Source organism: Anser anser (assembly GCF_964211835.1).
Source record: "Anser anser genome assembly, chromosome: 15".
Lineage (NCBI taxonomy): Eukaryota > Metazoa > Chordata > Aves > Anseriformes > Anatidae > Anser > Anser anser.
The window spans coordinates 11,388,954-11,407,562 of record NC_139736.1 but is presented as its reverse complement, the minus strand read 5'-3'; the positions used below and the strand labels follow the sequence as shown (position 1 = coordinate 11,407,562).

At 60.1% G+C, this 18,609-nt stretch overlaps 3 protein-coding genes across 5 annotated transcripts in view; 2 read left to right on the top strand and 1 right to left on the bottom strand.

Moving 5' to 3' along the window:
• Window positions 1-467: 467 nt before the first annotated feature.
• Window positions 468-4,146, top strand: ARHGDIG (Rho GDP dissociation inhibitor gamma). Of its 2 annotated transcripts, none has more exons than XM_083800848.1 (6): window positions 468-811; window positions 1,881-2,063; window positions 2,779-2,862; window positions 2,946-3,022; window positions 3,410-3,473; window positions 3,555-4,146. In XM_083800848.1, the coding sequence occupies exons 1-6, from the start codon at window positions 739-741 to the stop codon at window positions 3,752-3,754; spliced, it is 681 nt and encodes a 226-aa protein (XP_083656974.1). In that variant the 5' UTR covers window positions 468-738; the 3' UTR covers window positions 3,755-4,146. The 2 variants fall into 2 exon arrangements, with proteins under 2 accessions (XP_083656974.1, XP_083656975.1); XM_083800849.1 differs by lacking the exon at window positions 468-811 and adding an exon at window positions 1,008-1,724.
• A 139-nt stretch (window positions 4,147-4,285) lies between these two features.
• Window positions 4,286-11,590, top strand: PDIA2 (protein disulfide isomerase family A member 2). The gene is made up of 11 exons (XM_083800836.1): window positions 4,286-4,653; window positions 5,101-5,307; window positions 5,570-5,703; window positions 5,769-5,906; window positions 5,979-6,095; window positions 6,174-6,299; window positions 6,377-6,571; window positions 8,195-8,315; window positions 8,482-8,663; window positions 8,752-8,838; window positions 8,992-11,590. The coding sequence occupies exons 1-11, from the start codon at window positions 4,401-4,403 to the stop codon at window positions 9,070-9,072; spliced, it is 1,641 nt and encodes a 546-aa protein (XP_083656962.1). The 5' UTR covers window positions 4,286-4,400; the 3' UTR covers window positions 9,073-11,590.
• Window positions 11,591-11,730: 140 nt separating this feature from the next.
• AXIN1 (axin 1) overlaps window positions 11,731-18,609 on the bottom strand; it is an 81,602-nt gene continuing 74,723 nt past the window's right edge. For both annotated transcript variants that reach the window (XM_083800821.1, XM_083800822.1), the window contains exons 9-10: window positions 13,111-13,278; window positions 11,731-12,194 (exon numbers count right to left, since the gene is read on the bottom strand). In XM_083800821.1, coding sequence (XP_083656947.1) covers window positions 12,068-12,194; window positions 13,111-13,278 — 295 coding nt within the window. In that variant the 3' untranslated portion in view covers window positions 11,731-12,067. The remainder of the gene's footprint in view (window positions 12,195-13,110; window positions 13,279-18,609) is intronic.

Here is an 18,609-nt window from a genome sequence, read left to right as displayed (position 1 = left end):
GCGGCGGCGACCCCAGCCCCGACCCCGACCCCGTTTCCCCGCCGCCCCCGGGGCGGTGCCGAGGGTGTTCGGGGAGCGCCCCCCGAGGCCGCGCGGGGCGGGGGGCGGCCGCCGGGGCCGGGAGCCTGCCGAGGAGCCGGCCGCGTCCCCCGGCTGCTGGCGGGCAGCGGCGGGGCCGTACCGGCGCCGGGCGGGGCGGCTGCGGGAGGGCTGCGGGGGGGGGCTGCAGGCGGCGGGCGGGCTGCGCGCTGCGCGCTCCCGGGTGCGGGCAGGGGACGGGGCCGCGGGCAGGGCGCGGGCAGGGCGCGGGGGATGCGGGCAGGGCGCGGGCAGGGCGCCCCGGGGGCGGGCAGGCGCGGTGCCGGCGCGCACGGCGGATGAGCTCACTGCAGTCTCGCCGCCCATGAGCGGCGGGGCTGGAGCCGCCCGGCGCCGAGGGGCGGGGGCGGGCGGGGGCGGGCAGCGGAGCCGCCGCGTCTGCGGGAGCCGCCGCCGCCGCCCCGCCGGGCCGCGCCGGGCACCGCCGAGCGCAGCGGGGGGAGCGCAGCGCCGGGCACCGCCGGGCTGCACCGGGACGAGCGCGGCCCCGTCCCCGGGCCCCGGGGAGAGCAGCGGACGGCGGCGGAGCCGCGCCCCGGGAGCAGAGCAGCGGGCACCCCCCCCCCCCCTCCCCGGGCGCTCCCCCCCCCGGCCCTTCGCGGCGCCCCCGGGAGCGCTGGGCCCGGCCCGGCCCCGGCCATGCTCGGCCTGGATGTGTGCGAGGCCGGCGGGCAGCTCCTGGAGCTGCTGTGGCTGGCGCTGTGCTACCGAGGTGAGCGGCGGCGGGGCCGGGCAGCGCGGCCCCCGCAGCGGGGGGCCCGGGGGTGGGCAGCGCCCGGGGGTCGCGGGGGTGGGCAGCGCCCCGGGCCCGGGCTGAGCATCGCCCCCGGTAGCCAACAGGTGAGCATCGGCCCGGTACCGGGAGCGGGGGACGGCACCGGGGGTCTCCTCGGCCGCTCCCCCCCCCGCTTGCAGCCCGGCCTGCGGCAGCCGGCGCTGGGCGAGCCCCCGGGCGGGTGCCTCTCTGCGCGGCCGGGCCTGGGGATGCGGCCGGGGCCCCCGCGCTGTGCCCGGCCCCCGCTGCTGCCCCAGGGACCCGCTCGGCCCGCCCCGGGGGCCGGGGGCTGAGCGCGGCGGCCCCTTCTCCCCCCAGGCTGGGGCTCCCAGGGAAGGGCAGGGGGGGTGATGCGGCAGGCAGGGCAGGGCAGGGCAGGGGCCCCGAAACCCCTTGGTGCAGGAACATCACCCGCCTTTGTGTGTGTGCCACCCCCCCCCAGCTGGCTGGCACCCACCAGATCCGCTTGTTGACTCAGACCTGTGTTTTTTTTTTTTAATTATTATTATTTTTATTTTTTCCTTTGAACCCTGTACCTGCAGCTGCTGGTGGTTTGGGGCAGGAGACGGGGCTGGCGGCTGCCCAGCAGGGTTGGAGCAGGGGCTGTGGTGCGGTGCCGAGGACCTCCCTGGGTGCCCAGGCACACGGGGTGCCTGCAGGCCACGGCAGGTTGCAAACGTGCCCCGAGCCGTGCACCACGTAGGCACGAGCTCATCTTGCTTCATGACCGTGCGGAAACGCAGCTGGCGGCAACGCCTCTGGTCTCAGCTGTGCCACCGAGCCCCGGGGACACGGAGCCTGGCAGTGTCCCCACAGTCCTGAGGCAAGGGAGACAATGTGGCTGCAGAAGGTGGGGAGATGATTGCCCACATTCATTTGGGGTGTACCTGAGCTCAGTCCCCCCCCCCCCCCCCCAGCCCAGCAGCCCCTGTGTGTCCCCGGGGCTTGGGGGTGGGGTCCCCTGGGGTGTCCCCAGGGCGGGACTGCCACTGCCTGTCCCCCGCAGACATCATGGCTGACAAGGAGGGGGTGACGCTGTCGCTGGAGGAGGAGGACGATGCCGACGTGGCCCTGGCGTACAAGACGCCGGAGAAGAAGAGCCTGCAGGAGATCCAGCAGCTGGACCCGGGGGATGAGAGCCTGCGGAAGTACAAGCAGGCACTACTGGGCACCATCCCTGCGGCCGTGGGTAAGGCCGGGGGCCGCGGGCTGGGGCTGGGTGCCCCGAGCACCCCCAGCACCTTGTGCCGGGCGATGCAGCCTCAGCGGGTGCAGGGAGCTGGGGCATCCCTGTGGGTGCCGTCTGTCTGTGCCCACCCCGCTGCACGGAGACACCGGCATTCCCCTGCTGCAACGGGAACGGCTGCCCGGGGACCCCGGTTGCCTTGGTTACAGGATCACCGCCGCAGTTTCCATAGGAACGGGTACAAGGGACCAGGGAATTCATCGGGATGACAGAGATGGAGCGAGCGGCTGCGGGGGCTGACAGCTCGTGGCTGTCGGCACTGGGCCCCCCAGCCAGGCAGTGCCCCCCACTCCCCACGGCACCCACCCGGCCTCGTGCTGCTGCCGGTGTCTGCCTGGCCTGGGGCGCAGCACCGTCCCAGCACCCTGATGTGCCGGCCAAGGGGGTGCACGGGAGCCGGGGAGATGCGTGCAGACCAGTGGGGTGCACATTGGTGGGTCTGATGCCGAGGTTTGGGCAGGCCTGAGATGTCCCTGAGACCTGCCTGGGCTGCCTGCTGTTCACCGGCTCCTAACTGTGGGCACCGCAGCCCTTTGGGATGCTGCAGGGGTGCGTGGGCAGGAAAGTCCCTGGGAGCACAAAGCACAGCTGCTCTGGGACTGGAGGTGCCAGCCCTGGGCGGGCTGGGTGAGGCCTGCACCCTGCCATTTGTCCCTAGATGCCAGCGTGCCCAACGTGCAGGTGACGAAGCTCACCCTGATGTGCGAGCAGGCGCCGGGGCCCATCACCATGGACCTTACAGGTGAGCGCCGGCGGGGGATCTCCTGTGGTGGGAGGGAGGAGGAGGAAGGGGTTCCGGGCTGATGGTGCTGCCTCCCACCGCAGGAGACCTGGAGGTGCTGCAGAGCCGTCCCTTTGTGCTGAAGGAGGGGGTGGACTACAGGGTGAAGGTGTCCTTCAAGGTAAGGCGGATGTGGGCTGCCCTGTGCCCGCCGGCTGAGCTGGGCACGGCCCTGCTGCTGCCCCGCAGGGTGCATTCTGCCACCCACGGGTCCCTGCTGCCATGGAGCCTCTGCCCCTTGCCTGCCTCTGGCTCTGTGCCCCTCCAGGGGTCCCTGCCCACCCCGGCAATCCTTCCTCCCCAGCATCACTGCCAGCCGGGGTCCCTGCCACCTTTGCTCCTGCTCAGTGCCCAGTCCTGACCAAGAGGTCAGATCCTGGTGTAGTGCATGACAGGGCTTCGGGGGTGGGGGAGAGGGGGGCACCCCAAAGCCCAGGGGACCCCAGAATGGGGGGGGGGGGGCACCACGCCGTTCCATGCCACAGCACCCCTGCCCTCTGCCTTGCAGGTGAACAGGGAGATCGTCTGTGGGCTGAAGTGCCTGCACCTCACGTACCGCCGCGGCCGGCCGGGTGAGTGGGGGCCGGGGCCAGGGATGGGGGCTTCGCCGCCCCGGCCCTGCTCACTCGTCCCCCTCTTGCCTTCTCACCCAGTGGACCGCGATGTCTTCATGGTGGGCAGCTACGCGCCGCGGGCCGAGGAGTATGAGGTGGTGACGCCAGCTGAGGAGGTGCCCCGGGGCCGGCTGGTGCGCGGCTCCTACCGCGTCCGCTCCCTGGTCACCGACGATGACAAGACGGAGCACCTCTCCTGGGAGTGGGGCCTGTGCATAAAGAAGGCCTGGGAGGACTGACCCCCCCAGCCCCGCAGCCCCGCCTTCTGCCAGCTCGGGGACGCGGCTCCCGCGGCCCCGGGGACCCCTTGCTGCCCGCCGGCGCTGCCGCGCTCGCCCCATTCATGTTAAGGTGTGGGGGGGTCCCTTAGCAAGTGGGCACCCACGGTCGTGGTCTTCGCAACCAAAGTTATTTTTAATTGCTGTTTTTTTTTAATACTGACGCCCGACTCGTCCTTGCGGCATCTCCATCGCTGGGTCTGTGGCTGTGAACCTGCTGTAGCGCTGAGCGGGGCCTGCCCGGCCGCGTGGGACAGGACTGCCGCGCGGTGCCGAGCTGCCGGCCCTGTCCGACTGCCCGGTGGCAGGCTGTGCTCTTCCATCGCCATTAAACCGTACAGACTTGTCTCTTACTGCTGTGTCCACGCGCCCCTTGCCTTTGCCCGCCCATCCCGTGGCTGTTCCTTGTCCCTGGGCCAGGTCCCGCTGCAGAGACGGGTGGCTGGAAAACAGCCACCTGGTCCCGCTGCCTTATCTGTGGTGCTGGGCAGCCAGTAGCGGAGGGCCACGAGCTCCTGGGGACCGGCACCACCCGCCCCGGGGCCCTTATCTGTCCCCTCTCCCCAGTGCGCCGGCTTTGGCAGTGGCGGCTGGCAGTGGTGGCACCATGCGGGGCTCCGGGGCCCGGCTGCTTTGGCTCTTGGTGCTCTCGCTGGCCTGGCTGGGCCCGGCCTGGGGGGACAGCGAGGGGCTCGAAGGCAAGGAGGAGGATGGGGAGGTGGTGGCAGAGGAGGAGGAGGAGGATGAAGAGGATGATGTGGTCTCGGATGAGCTCAAGGAGGAGGACAGCGTCCTGGTGCTTCATGAGCACAACTTCGCCCGTGCCTTGAGCGAGTTCCGCCTGCTGCTGGTGGAGTTCTGTAAGTGTCCCCGGCACAGGCAGGGGCTGGGGACAGGCAGGGGTACAGGGCAGGGCCATGAGTGCAGGGCAGGGGGCAGAGGTGTGGGGCAGGGGCACAGGGACAACAGGGCTGTGGATATGGGTAAGAGGGGCAGGGGCACAGGGACAACAGGGCTGTGGATATGGGTAAGAGGGGCAGGGGCACAGGACGTAGCGTGACAACACGGGGGCATTGGGTTTGGTGCAAGGGCACACAGTGTGAGAGGGTGTGAGGCAGGTCCACAGGGCAGGGGCATGGGATATGGGGCAGGGACACAAGGTGGGGTGTGGGACATGGAAGAGTGTGGGCAGGTGCTGGAGCGTGCCAGGTAACATGTCCTTGGCCACCCACTGAGCCCCACCCCTGGGGACCAGGGCCATCCCCACATGCTGGGCTCTCTGTGGGTGACACTGGGCCCCCACGCAGATGCGCCGTGGTGTGGGCACTGCCAGAGGCTGGCCCCCGAGTTTGCCCAGGCAGCCGCCACGCTGAGGAACGGGTCGGAGGCGGTGCGGCTGGGCAAGGTGGACGCCACGGCGCAGGTGGGCCTGAGCACCGAGTTTGGCATCAACGCCTACCCCACGCTCAAGCTCTTCCGTGATGGCAACCGCACTCATCCCCTCGCCTACACCGGTAGGGCCACGGTACCGCATGAAGGCGGCGGCGTCCACAGCGGGGGGCACCGGGAGGGGTGCTTGGTGGTGAAGGGGTGGCGGCGTGGTGAAGGCGAGCGGGTGGCAGCGATGCGATGGTGAATGAGGTGACAGCAGGCAGCCTTGTGGTGGCAGCGGCAGCGTGGGCATCTGGGGGCGGTGGCCTGGGCTGGGGGGTTGGCAGTCTGGTGACAGCGGGTGGGTGCCTGGGGTGATGGTGGCAGCCCCACTCCACGTGCCAGGCCGCATGGACGCCAACGGCATCGTGCGCTGGATGCAGCGTCGGGCCGGCCCCAGCGCCACGCTGCTGCAGGACACCGACACCGCGGCTGCCTTCATCAGCGCCCAGGACATGGTGGTCGTGGGCTTCTTCAAGGTGGGCCAGGGACCAGGCCGGGGCTGGGCCAGGGCCAGGGCAGGTCTCATGGTAGGGCCGTGCAGGACCTGAAGGGCGAGGCGGCCCAGGCGTTCTACGAGGCTGCTGGTGAGGTGGTGGATGTGGCGTTTGGCGTGACCGAGGCGGACGAGCTCTTTGAGGCATATGGGCTGTCAGTCGACACTGTCTGCCTTTTCAAGAAGGTGAGCAGGGCTGGGGAGGGTGGGGGGTCCATGGTGGGGACCCCTGGCACTCACTGGCCTGCATCCTGGCAGTTCGACGAGGGACGGACAGACTTCCCTGTGGACCCAGCACGGGGACTGGACGCGGCCGAGCTTACTCGGCTGCTCCGCGTGCATAGCCTGGAGCTGGTGATGGAGTTCTCCAATGAGGTACGGCCCCCGTCCCACCCTGTCCCCAGCACCAGCCACAAGACACCCCAGCCCTCACCGTCCCACCACTCTCCGCAGACCTCCAGCCGCATCTTTGGTGCCAAGATCCCCCACCACATGCTGCTCTTTCTCAACAAGTCCGTGGAGGAGCAGCTGGCGCTGCGGGATGACTTCCGGAAGGCTGCCAGCAATTTTCGGGGAGAGGTGAGGCGGCCTGGTGGTGGGCATGGCGAGGCCCCACGAGGTGCCCTGGCCTCAGCGCTGCCTGTCCCCCCACCCAGGTGCTCTTTGTAGTGGTGGATGTGGATGGGTACGGTGCCACTGTCCTGCCCTTCTTCGGCCTGACACCTGCTGATGCCCCCACCTTGCGCTTCATCAAGATGGAGAACAACCGCAAATACCAGATGGATGAGGAGGCCTTCTCGGCCACAGCCGTGCGTGACTTTGTCCAGGCGGTGCTGGATGGCAAGGTTAAGGTGAGAGAACCATGGCTGTGTCAGCTAGTGCCAATGCTGCTTTCTGGTAGAGTGCTGGGCTGTTAATTCTGAAGCCTAATGATGTCTCTTGCATGGTGACCACCAGCCAACTGCTGCTCACTGATACTTGTGCAGCCAGACCTGAGGATTTGGGGGTTATATAATCATATGACGGTTTGGGTTGGAAGGGACCTTACAGACCATCTAATTCCAACCCCCCTGCCCCTCCTACCAGACCAGGTTGCCCAAAGCCCCATCCAGCCTGGCTTCGAACACTTCCAGGGATGGGGCATCCACAGCTTCTGTGTGCAACCTGTTCCAGTGCCTCACTGCCCTCATAGTAAAGAATTTCTTCTGAATAGCTAATCTAAACCTACCTTCTTTTAGTTTAAAGCCATCCCCCCCCCCCCTTGTCCTATCACTACACCCCCTGACAAAGAGTCCCTCCCCACCTTTCCGGCAGCCCCCTTTAGGTACTGGAAAGACACTGTAAGGTGTCCCTGGAGCCTTCTCATCTCCTGGCTGAACAACCCCAGCTCCCTCAGCCTGTCTTTGTAGGGGAGGTGCTCCAGCCACTTGAGCATCTTTGCAGTCTCCTCCGGGCTCGTTCTAATGCATCAATGTTGTTCTTGCATTGGGGGGCCCAGAGCTGAGCGCAGGGCTCCAGGTGGGGTCTCATGAGAGCGAAGCAGAGGGGGACAATCTCTTCCCTTGCCCTGCTGGCCATGCTGCTTTTGGTGCAGCCCAGGACACATTTGGCTTTCTGGGCTGCCATGCTGGAAGCTCATGTTGAGCTTCTCATCCACCAACATCCCCAGGTCCTTCTCAGGGCTGCTCTCAATCCATTCTCCGCCCAGCCTGGATTTGTGCTTGGGATTGCCCCGCCCCAGGTGCAGGACCTTGCACTTGGCCTTGTTGAACTTCTGGAGGATTGCACGGGCCCACCTCTCAGGCCTGTCCAGGTCCCTCTGGCTGTCATCCCGTCCCTCTGGTGTGCCGACCACACCGCACAGCTCAGTGTCTTTTGGCATCGATCCCACTGCCCCCGTCACCAATAAAGATGTTAGCGCCAGTCCCAGTACTAACCCCTGAGGAACACTGCTCATTACTGATTTCCACCGTGACATTGAGCTGTTGGCCACAGCTCTTTGAGTGCGACCATCCAACTGATTCCTTACCCACCGGGAGGTCCATCCACCAAATCCACGTCTCTCCAATTTAGAGACAAGGATATCATGGGGGACAGTGTCAAGTGCTTTGCACAACTCCAGGTAGATGACGTCACTTGCTCGTCCTGCAACTGACTGTGCAAGGAAAAAAAAGAAACCCACAACTTTATGGGAAATGAGGCAGGAGATCACCAATATTGCGCTACACACGATGGGATGAAAGTAGAGGGGGAGGAGGGAAGAGATGGTCCAGAAGTCAGCACAGGAATGCTGAACAGGGCTGGGTACCATGCTGGGGTGGTGGGGATGGTGTCTGGCAACTGGTCCTGGTGTGCCTGGATCTGATGGGTCTGCAGGTGGTGGTGGGGGGATGTTCCTGGCAAACCCTGGCCCCTGACGCCTGTGTCCTATCGCTGCTCACCATGGGCTGTGGCCACCCTGGTTGTCCCCACAGCCCCATCTGCTGAGCGAGGAGCCCCCTGAGGACTGGGACACACGACCTGTTAAAGTCCTCGTGGGAAAGACCTTTGAGCAGGTGGCATTTGATGAGACCAAGAACGTCTTTGTGAAATTCTGTAAGTGCTGTGGCTCCCCGTGACCCTTCCTGAGGTCCATCAAGGGGCTGAGGGCTGAGCCCCCTTCCATGCCAGTCCCTCACCTGAGGAACTGGCCCCAGCAGCCCCAAATCCTGGTCCCCTAGCTCAGCCAGGGTGTCCTCCCAGCACTGTGCCTGTCACGCAGATGCGCCGTGGTGCGCCCACTGCAAGGAGATGGCGGCTGCTTGGGAGGAGCTGGGTGAGCGCTATAAGGACCACGAGGACATTGTCATTGCTGAGATAGATGCCACGGCCAATGAGCTGGAGAACATCACCATCAGCGGTTACCCCACACTGCACTATTTCCCTGCTGGACCGGGCAGGAAGGTAGGGTACAAGGCACGCGTGGGGCACCTGGGGAAGGGAGTTGGGCCCGGGCATCACTCGTTATCTTCCTCCTGTTCCGTGACTCCAGATGATTGAGTATAGGAGCACCCGAGACGTGGAGACCTTCTCCAAATTCCTGGAAAATGGGGGGACGCTGCCTGAGGAGCCACCTGTGGTCAGTGAGGTCCCCCTTCCCTGGGCCAGGGGTTTCCATCCACCCCAGGATGGCTCCAAGCCCCAGCTGGGCGGGGGATGGACCCTGCTCTGCCCCACAGCAGGATGGGGACGGGGTGTCTGGCCATCCTTTTCTTACCATCACCTTCTGCAGGTGACCAAGACCCCTGAGAACAGCACAGGCACAGAGGAGCTGAGTCCGTCAGGCACGGCTGAAGCCCGGGATGAGCTGTGAGCCCTGTCCCACTTGGGTGGGTGCTATAAATGCCCTGGAAACAACGTGGGCTCTGGTCTTTGTCTGCAGCTCTGCAGCACTGTGGGGGTGCCGCTGCTGGCAGCCCCGGCTCACCCCATGGGCGCCACATTTGCACTGGCCAGGGGCACGCAGTGCTCGGTGGCGTCTCAGGGGACATGGTGAACACAGTGGGTTCACATCTGGGGTCATGGGGCAGAGCTCCCTGACTAAAAGCTGAACCCGGGGAGTCTCTCCCATGGGGCAGCTCAGCCACAGGCCTGGTTCCCACCCTGCAGCCACAGGTGACAGACCCCGGCTCACCAGAGACGGCTGTCACCATCATCACCCCTGTACCCACGCTAAGGGCCTGGTGGTGGTCTCATCCTACTGCTGTCAGGACCCCAGACACCGTGCCCTCGCCTTGGCCTGGTACTGCATGGCCTTGGCCCTGGGCACGCCCCATGGGTTGGGTGCTACAAGGCTCCTTTCACCTCCCCAGGGCCCTGGACCCATCACGTCTCTGGGCACACTGTGGCGCTTGTCTTTGCAGTGACACAGCAACGTGTGGGCCTGGGGTTGTGCGGTCGGGGTGCAGGCGATGGAGGAATGAACCAGGGCTTTCTGCGTCGTGGCCCCCAGGCACCCCTCCTGCCCCAGGTCTGGGTTGCATGACCATGCAGCAACCCCAGGGAGCAGGGGAGCCCCAGGAGTTGTTGTCACAGCTAGGGAAGGCAGAAGTAAAAAAAAAAAATGGGGCTCCAAACACTCTTTGAGCTTCTCCAGACCCTGGCTCACAGCCTCTGGGACCCCCTGGTGTCCCCACAACCCCCAGCACTGTCCCCTTTCCCCGTGCCTGCTGCTCTCAGGCTGTGGGCAACGGCTCTGGGGACAGGGCCCTGAGGGCTGTGGCCTCCACGTCCACCCTGTGGGGGAGCCATGTGCCCTGGGCACCCGGCCAGTCCCACCCACCAGTCACCCCAACTGGCTCCCCTGGGCCTGGATCTCTGCTCCGCAGGGAAGGAAGAAACCAGCAGGCATTGGGATGTGGGGTTTTATTTCATTTTATCCAAGTACCTTTGAAAAGATCATTGTACAAGTCAGCACATGAGGATGCACAGGAGACATCGCCAGGGCTGCACAGCCAGCAGAGGGTGCTGCGCTTAGCAAATGTACATATTTACAGGGAACCCCCTGAGAAAAAAAGGGGGAGACGGAAATCCCAGGCATGGTAACAACCTCACCAGACACAACATGATCAGAACTTAAAAAAAAAGAGGGAGGAAAAAAAACGTTCATAACGCTGTTCCCTGGCTGAAAACGATTGCAGATTTTGCTGGACTTCACATAGTGATAGGCTATAAGTCACAGGACCGTGTTTAAAAGGCACTCGGTGACATATACAATAGGCTGAGTCAAATCCCCATGCGGTGCCACGCACACGGGGCCACCAGCCCCACAGGCAGCCGCACCATGCTCCAAAATGCTGCAGCAGCAGAGTGCAGAGCTGGGACACACGGCCAGGCAGGGCAAGAGCTGATGTGGAAGCCCCCGACGAGCTGGCTTTGGGGGACGCGGGGGGGCCGGTCTCGCTGAAGGAGCCAGCGCAGAGTTGTGGCTGCTTGGGCATGGAGTACAGCCCGGGCTGGTGGGCAGGGCAGGGCCAAAGGCAGGGGCAGTGGGAGCGGGCAGCCCAGGTGGGAGCAAGTAATCCCAGGAGGCTGCCTGGAGTCCCATCTGCACCCTGGTGGCTGCCCCTTAGAGTGAGTGCAGTGTTCGGGTGACCTGGCCCTAAGAGCCCCACAAAATGGCATCAACAACTCCCTTCGCTACTAGCACTGGACTGCAGTGCCCTCACATGACCTCCCCAGAGACACAGAACCTGAAAAAAAGACTCAAGACTCATAAAAAGATGGGTTTTGTCCTCATACAAGTGTCTCATTGGTTTCCTCCCCATACGACACGTCTCCTAGAAAGACTCCTTGACCAAAGCCTGACTTTGACACTGGAGGCCCGAGCATGTCTGCAGGGGGCACACAGGTGCCAGCCCTCTGCGGAGCTGCTGCTCCCTCCTGGGAGGAAAGGTCTTCTCCAGGAACAGGGCAGACGTGGAGGACGAGCGCAGGATGTGGGATGCCAGTGCCCAGCCTGCCGCCCCAGCTCCACAGCACGGGGTGGGAGCCAGTCCTCACGGATGTCCCACGGCCCTGCCAGCTCGCCCCGTCCCGTGTCTCTGGTGCAAGGCACCACAGGAAGCCCCCAGCACTGAGAACTGCCACTGACCCTTCTTTCCATCGGGGAGTCACTCAATCTCAGAAAGCTCAGGAGAAAAACCACCCTACCAGGTCCAGTAGCTGCAACTGCCAGGGAGGCAAGAGGCCGACTTGTTCAAAACGTCTCAGCAATCTTCGGAGGTGCGCAGGAACCACAGGGGAGGGCCCCTCCGGAGCGCAGCAACGCCTTCTACACGACTGGGGGGACAGCGGCTCGTTGGGCCATGCGCTCTGCCCCGCTGCAGCAGTGTCACTCAGGAGCCATCCACACGAAGGGGACAGGGAAGGGTGCTGTGAAAGCGAGGACCACACTGAGTTTGACGGATGGCTGTACACTTTGGGTGAATTCTGCAGTACCTGTACGTTTTACATTTACATAAGAGCACTGTGACATTGGAAATATTTTCCTTTTATTACAATATATCAAAAATATGCAGCTTTAGTAAACAAGGTCATATTACACTTTCTAATGCACTGTACAATGCTACATTACACTTATATTCGGTATGGAGAGGGAGCCCAGGCTCCCACTGGCAGGTTCGTGGGGTGAAACGACTTCCACTGGCAAAGCAGCTTGCGCAGAGCAGGCTGCCGCCCTCCGCCCCGGGCTCACCCAGCGCCTGCTGGAGTAGCACCGCCAGCGTCAGCCCCAGACCTTCTCCTCCGGTCCCAGAGTCTTTCACAGTCCTTTCCTTAAAGCCTTCGCAGCCTCACAGCCTAGTCGCCTAGTCGATCTTTTCCACCTTCCCGATGATCTTCTCTTCGAAGATGGGCAGGATGGTGTCATCTTCCCGCACCTCCTCGAAGACCACACCACAGTCGAACTCATCACTCACTTTCTTAAAGTAATACCTGAAAACCCAGAAACACGGCGACAGAGAGAGGTGAGTGGCCACGCGGGACACCAGTCATACCCAGAGACAGGGTACAGCACTCCCTGAGCTAATGGTGAACGGGGAGCAGCTCCAGCAGATGTGGAGGCGACTGAGGCTCAGGCCCTGAATCCAGACCCATTCACAGCTCTCACAAAAGCTGGCTGAAGGTCCCCGTGTTGGTGAGAGCCCAGAACATTTCTAGGCAGACTTTCCCAAGGCAGTTCCTACTTGGAAGGGGTGACTGGCAGAGCTACGCACCCCATGCCTGGCTGCCACACAGAGGACAGGCACTCTGGGACTCCAGTAGGGCCCAACCTCTTTGTCCTCACTGGAGGAAACCCTGGGAGTTAAATGGCTCTGGAAGCTGAAGGGTTCCCCAGAGCATCATCAAGCACTGGTTGCTGCTGCTCCTTACCAGCCCAGGACACCATGCAGCCCTGAAATGTCTGTTCAAGGTACGAACTGTGATGCAGGACATTTCTGGTAGAGAACCCGATCTCCCGTGTTCCCACAACCTGCCTCTTCAACAACCAAGCCTTTCCAGTCAAACACAAATATAACCCTGCTTCCACGAGGCAGGATTGCTGCTGCAAGTACTGGTTCTGCCCCTATTTAAAAAGTACATTCCTGGCTCACGTTGGGACTTATTTTTCTTAAGTGCAGGAACCTCCAGTGGCAACCAGGCATCTTTACTGTGCTGCTGTATTCCCACTGCAGCACAGCCTGAGAGCCCTCCTGGAAGGCTCTTGAGAACTCCAGGATGCCCCCGACCTACCTCCACCATGGCTCCTCCACCTTGGCAGGAGCAGCACCACTGCATCCCGGTGCTGGCATCTGCCAGGGGTTGTTGACAGTCTGCAGGCACCACACTGCACGCAGCAAACAGCCCTTACCTGTAGTTCCCTTTCTTGGTCAGCAGCTCCTTGAACTGTCCCAGTGTCACCACGCGCCCTTTGACGAGGGTGCGGTAAGGGATCGGCTCTCCACAGAAGTAGTAAGCAACCACGATGTTCTCACACGGCTGGGACGCACCGCTGCCCGGTCTCTTCTGGGGCTTCAACCTGTTGTACAACAATACAAGCAACCTGCTGAGTATCAGCCTATGGTGCTCAGCACGGCTTCAGAGCCATCACCACTGCTGGGTGCCGGTCTGGGTATATGGAGCTGCCCAGGCAAGGGGTTCAGGTCATGTCCCACCACAGGTGACAAGGGATGGGCAGCAGGAGATGTGACACAGCCTGAGTGAGCCTGGGACTGGCAGGCAGCCTGCTGTGGTGGTCCTGCAGCTCCTCAGGCTCTGTGGGGAAAACAGAGGCTCTGATGTCAAAAAAAGGAGCTGTCTCAGGGCCACTGGGCTAGCAGCCAACTTGTTGAGATTGCTGCACAGGGAGAACATCTCCAACCAGCCCAAGAGGAGAGTCCATCCAAGCAATTACATGGCTTTTTTAAGAAGCCATGTGGCTTCCCGGCTCATCCTTTCCAGCACCGGTGCTGGCAGGGTAGGGAACCTGTTGGTGAGAGGAGAACAGCTCAAGGACAGGCTTCGCTGCCTGTCCTGTCCACGCAGGGTGGCCAGGCCCAGTTAGGCTGCTGGCTAACAGCACATGTCCTGTCTGCACCACGGGGTGGATTTTGGAAGGCAGACACTGCCCTCAAAACCCTGGTGAACTGACTTTAAATCTCCTGTTTTCCTGACTCTTGAGATGTCAGACTGGTCTCTGCTTCCAGCCCACATCGTGGCGTTTGCTATGTGGTGCCGTCACTACACTGGAAGTGTCAGCCCAGTCCTAGCCCCATTTTCAGAGGCAGACAAAAGTAGCAACGATAAAAATAATGGTACTTTGCACTTCTGTAGAGCTTTTCACCTGGGCACTGTAAATGCTGCACAAGCATTTGAGCAGCCTACACAAATTCGTAACTTGGCATGTGTGGTCTCGGCAGAGGCAGCGTTCTCTTTCAAAATCGCATAAAACAAACTTGGCAGCTTTAAAATTATTTTAAAAACACACCGGGTAAAAAAGATGATTTTGTATTTATATGACTGGAAAGTTGCTATAAAAAGAGAATTTGCCAAGCACATGAGCTAATCACAATTTTGGAAATGACTGTGACCCTAACCTTTAAACACTGGCTCACAGGCACAGCACCTTTTTAATGGCATGCCCACATAAACATTGGCTTTGCAAACCAAGACCAGAGAAATTTTTTTCACCTCTTTCTAAAGCCATGAGAGGTCTAAAGTTCAACTGAACAATGTTTCTGGTGCTTGCTCTGCCTGGGAGACCTCTGGGGAAAATGCCGCATCCTGAGAGGTGCGGGTCTGCTCGTGGTGCCAGCAGAGCTCTTAGAACCTATCCTCATATCAAAGTACAGGATGCCCTTTAGCTAGAAAAACATTAAGAAACTGAATCATCCTTGGAAAAAAAATATCTTGCATTTAAAGGAAAAATGGGTCATAAATTCAGGCAAATACTGTGCATCCTGTGAGCCAGAAGTTAATTGAAGGGGTTTGGAAAACCTCAAAGTCCCTAAGCTTCTCTTAATGCCGCTAGAAACAAGTCATGACTAAGAGACAGCTGCTCTGTGCCCAGGAGACCTGGCACGCAGGCTCCCGGGGACGCAACGGCGTGCACAGCACAGGCAGCACAACGCTGGCGCCGCCGTCGCACAGGGCTGCTGGGTGAGCAAGCCTTCATCTGCTCAGCACCTCCTGGCCTTGCAAACGCCCATCCACTACGACAAACGCCCTGAGCCCCCCGAGGTCTGCCCTGGTAGAAGCAAGAGGGGGCCCGTGCCAACAGCCGGGAGCCTTCCTCCTGCTGGTGCGTAATTCATTCCTGAAAGGCCGTTTCTGAACGTGCTCGGACTGGCTCCTCTGTCCCCTCTTCCCCAGCCTCGGAAAGGGGCCACGGGGATCGTGTGGCTTGTAGAAAGCACGCAAGGAAGAAAGAGCATCCAAAGTTTCTCCTACATCCACTAGAGAGCGAATGCCTCTTGCACATACGCTGTTTCAAGGGCTTGTCGAAACAGACAGCCCTCCTGGTGCAGACTGCAGAGAGAAAAAAAGGGATGGTGGAAAACAGGCAGGGGTTAAAGCACCAGCATCACAGCACGCACGCCTTCCCAGAGCACAGAGGCTGCCAATGCCTGAAAACAGAAGCTCTGTACTGCTTCACAGCACTAGAGTTAAAACCAAACCCCGCAGTTTTGGATCTCCCTGTTTTTGACATAAATCAAGGTAGGGATGGCTTCTGGGCATCTGAGCGGAGGCTGAGGGCAGCTTCGGTCCCCCTGGAGCAGGAGGGGGATGGAATCACAGCTGGCACTGCCCGGCGGGTTACAGGGACCCTGTAAGAGCAGGAGGCCACAGGCAGCAACAGGAAGAGTGGCTGGACACAAAGACAGGGCTCTCCCCAACGGGACAGGACCTGCAGAGGTAGTAGGAACAGCTCCTGAAGGATGCTGCCGGTGATGGGACAAGAGCTAAAGGGTTAATGCCTTCTTGCAGGAAGAAAAACCATCTTTCGGAGCATCTCACAGTCACAGAACACACACGCATCCCAAAACTGCAGCAACAGATCTGTAGCAGCCTGAAGCAGGGCGGATCACTGAAAACACAATTTTCCAAGCTTTCCTCTCAGGAGAACAAGGCAACACAACTGTCTCCACTTTCGTCATCGCCAAGAAATCTAGAAATCTCCTGAGACCACTTCTTACCCAGATGGGCCACCACTGAGTACGCTGCTCCGCCAGACCATGTCTAAGCCCTGCTGCGTTAAAGCCTCCACCTGCGCCCATCTCCTGGGTCTGCAGCGTGACCCTCCCCAGGAATACAGACAAGAAACGCTACCTTTCCTCTTCTGGGATCAGCTCCCTTTGCAACATTTGTCATAAAATGACATAAAATGTTATCCGACAAGGGAACAGCAGCACTGACCCAACTTATTGCATCTACACTTCACTAACCTGTCAGGAATTTCTAGCCATATAATCCAAATGGCTGATGTGAAAGGGAACCTGGGTCTGTGTTAGAGCACAAGTACAACCTAGCTGTGATGCAGCTGTGCCCAGCACAGGGAGGTAGGGGGCTTGCTCCAACTCAGCCAGGGGCTGAAGAGCTTTGGAAAGCCTGAAATGCAACCGGTGGATGTTACCTTGCAAGTGTCCGGCTCTGATCCTCTTCCAGGCTCGGCCCAACCAAATTAATTCCAAACCGAGCTCACGCTAACATTTTTGCTGGAGAATTTCTAAAATTCTTTTGCTGCTTGCAAAACCCTTTTCTCTGCAGAGCTGGTACTAATTACTTCTTCCAGCTGTTAACATAACTGAACTGTGGAGCTACAGAAAATGGCTCCAAACTGGCTGCACAGACAAGCAATGATGGTCACTGGGACAGGGCTCTCCACAAACGCAATGGGCACACCGGATCCGCAGGTCATTCGGTGCTGGACATTTAATCTGGAATTGCTTCCTAGCAGCTGTCATGCAGATATCTTAAAGATCAATGCTCCCTGCCCCAAACCCTGCAGAACAGGGAGAGAAAGGCCTGTTCTGCAACAGCAGCGTGACTCCTTCCAGAGTATTTATGGTGCTCAGTGCAGCCTGTGTGGACGCCTGTGGGACGGTGGTGGGGTGGGAGCATGCTGCTGACACCCCCAGGCAGAACTGGGGAGCGAGCGGGGAAAGGACATGGCTACAGAGGGCTGTGCCGGCGGGAGAGCAGCTCGTGAGCCAGGTAACCACGCTGCAGGGGCAGCTGAGCTGTACGAAGGTGGCACTGTACGCTCCCCTGCAGCCAGCTCAAGCCCGTGCCTCAACGACACCTCCAGGCTCACCAACTCCTCCTGTGCTGTGGGGACTCTGCCTCCCCAAGGCTGCCGATGAACCTGGAGGCTGGCTCCAATTTCCAAGAGCTCTCCAAAGCTCCTGACTGAAATAAAAGGTGTTTCCAGGTGAAATCTCCCCTCTGTTTCTCCTTTGCTCCCCAGCCAGCCTTGGGCAGCCCCGCTCAGAAGAGACGTGGGGTCTGTTTTCAGGCACGCTCCTGTGCTAACCGTAACAGGAGCCCTCTGAAAAGGTGCTAGCTCAGGCACGCTTCAGCTGGAGCACCTCGTCCTGCCAAAATACAGCAGAAAGATTTAAACACCAAGAAATCCTTCACTCCCTGGGGGCAGCATCCATTCTTGTGTGCTACTGGACATGGGCACATTTGCTTTTCATTAGCGGTTCCTCCCCAGCAAACACTGCTCCCTGTTTTTCCACGCATCAGGCGGGTCAGCGGGATCACTGCGTCTTCAGAACAGCCAGGCCTTGTGAGGAGGCAGCACAAGTGTGAAAGTGGAGCAGCCCAGCACGGCTCAGCCTGTTCTCTGCTGGTCTGGAGGGCATATACCACAATGCCACGGGGTTTCTACAAAAGCTATGTTGACAATACATGCCAAGTTGTTATTAGCATATTCATGACGTATGCATATAGCCCAGGCTGGCGTTTCCAAAGGGTGTATCTGCATCTAGACATTTCTGGGAAAGGTGCATGAATCTAATATGACTATAAATGACTCTACTAATAAACTCTATCCAATTACACCAACTGAAAGGTAGATCAAATAAACTTGGCTCAACCTGACTTGGGAGAGCCCTCTAATTACCTGTCTTTCAATCTGTCTCTGACATAAATATGCAGAAGTCTGCTACAAGGCCACTGCAAGCAAAAATAATTGGAGTTCAGCAATTAGAGGAGCTTGTTTTTTAAATTACACTCATGTTTCTAAGCGTCAGACTTGAAAGTTTAAAGTTCTCAGAATGCAGCTATAAAGCACTGGAGTGACTACAAGCAATTCCCATTGTGAAAGGTTTTTAACGGGCAAAGTGCTTTTAGCTCTTAACAGTAATTATCCAGCATTTCCAAAATGTTTTTCATCTGATAGTTCCATGTGCCTTGCAAATAATCTTCCCTGAAAGATAATACAGGAGCAGGAGAATTAGCTCTGCAACAGGCATTAAGCTGAGTCACAAAAAGCAGCAGTGACTTGGGCACAGACATGCAGTGAGGCAGTCCTGCTGTAGCGGGACTAGAGTGCGGTGTTCCCATCTAGATGCCACAAGCAGCCTTTGCTGGAAGACTGGAGGAGATGTAAATAAAGAGCAAATACATACTCTTCTTCTGTGCTTAACTTTGCTGCATCCCGCTGAATTCTGCTACCGCACCAGCCAAGACCTTTGAAATCTCTGTGTGAGTGTGAACAAGCCAAGAGTCAGCGCCAGCAAAGAACAAGCGAGCCCACGAGCTGGAGTGCGGTTAGTACTGCAGAAGAGAGCTCTTCCCCAACCTGCTCCTTCTAGACAGGCTCCACTTGCTTGAGCGCTCAGCAGCTCCTTCCCCATCCTTTCAG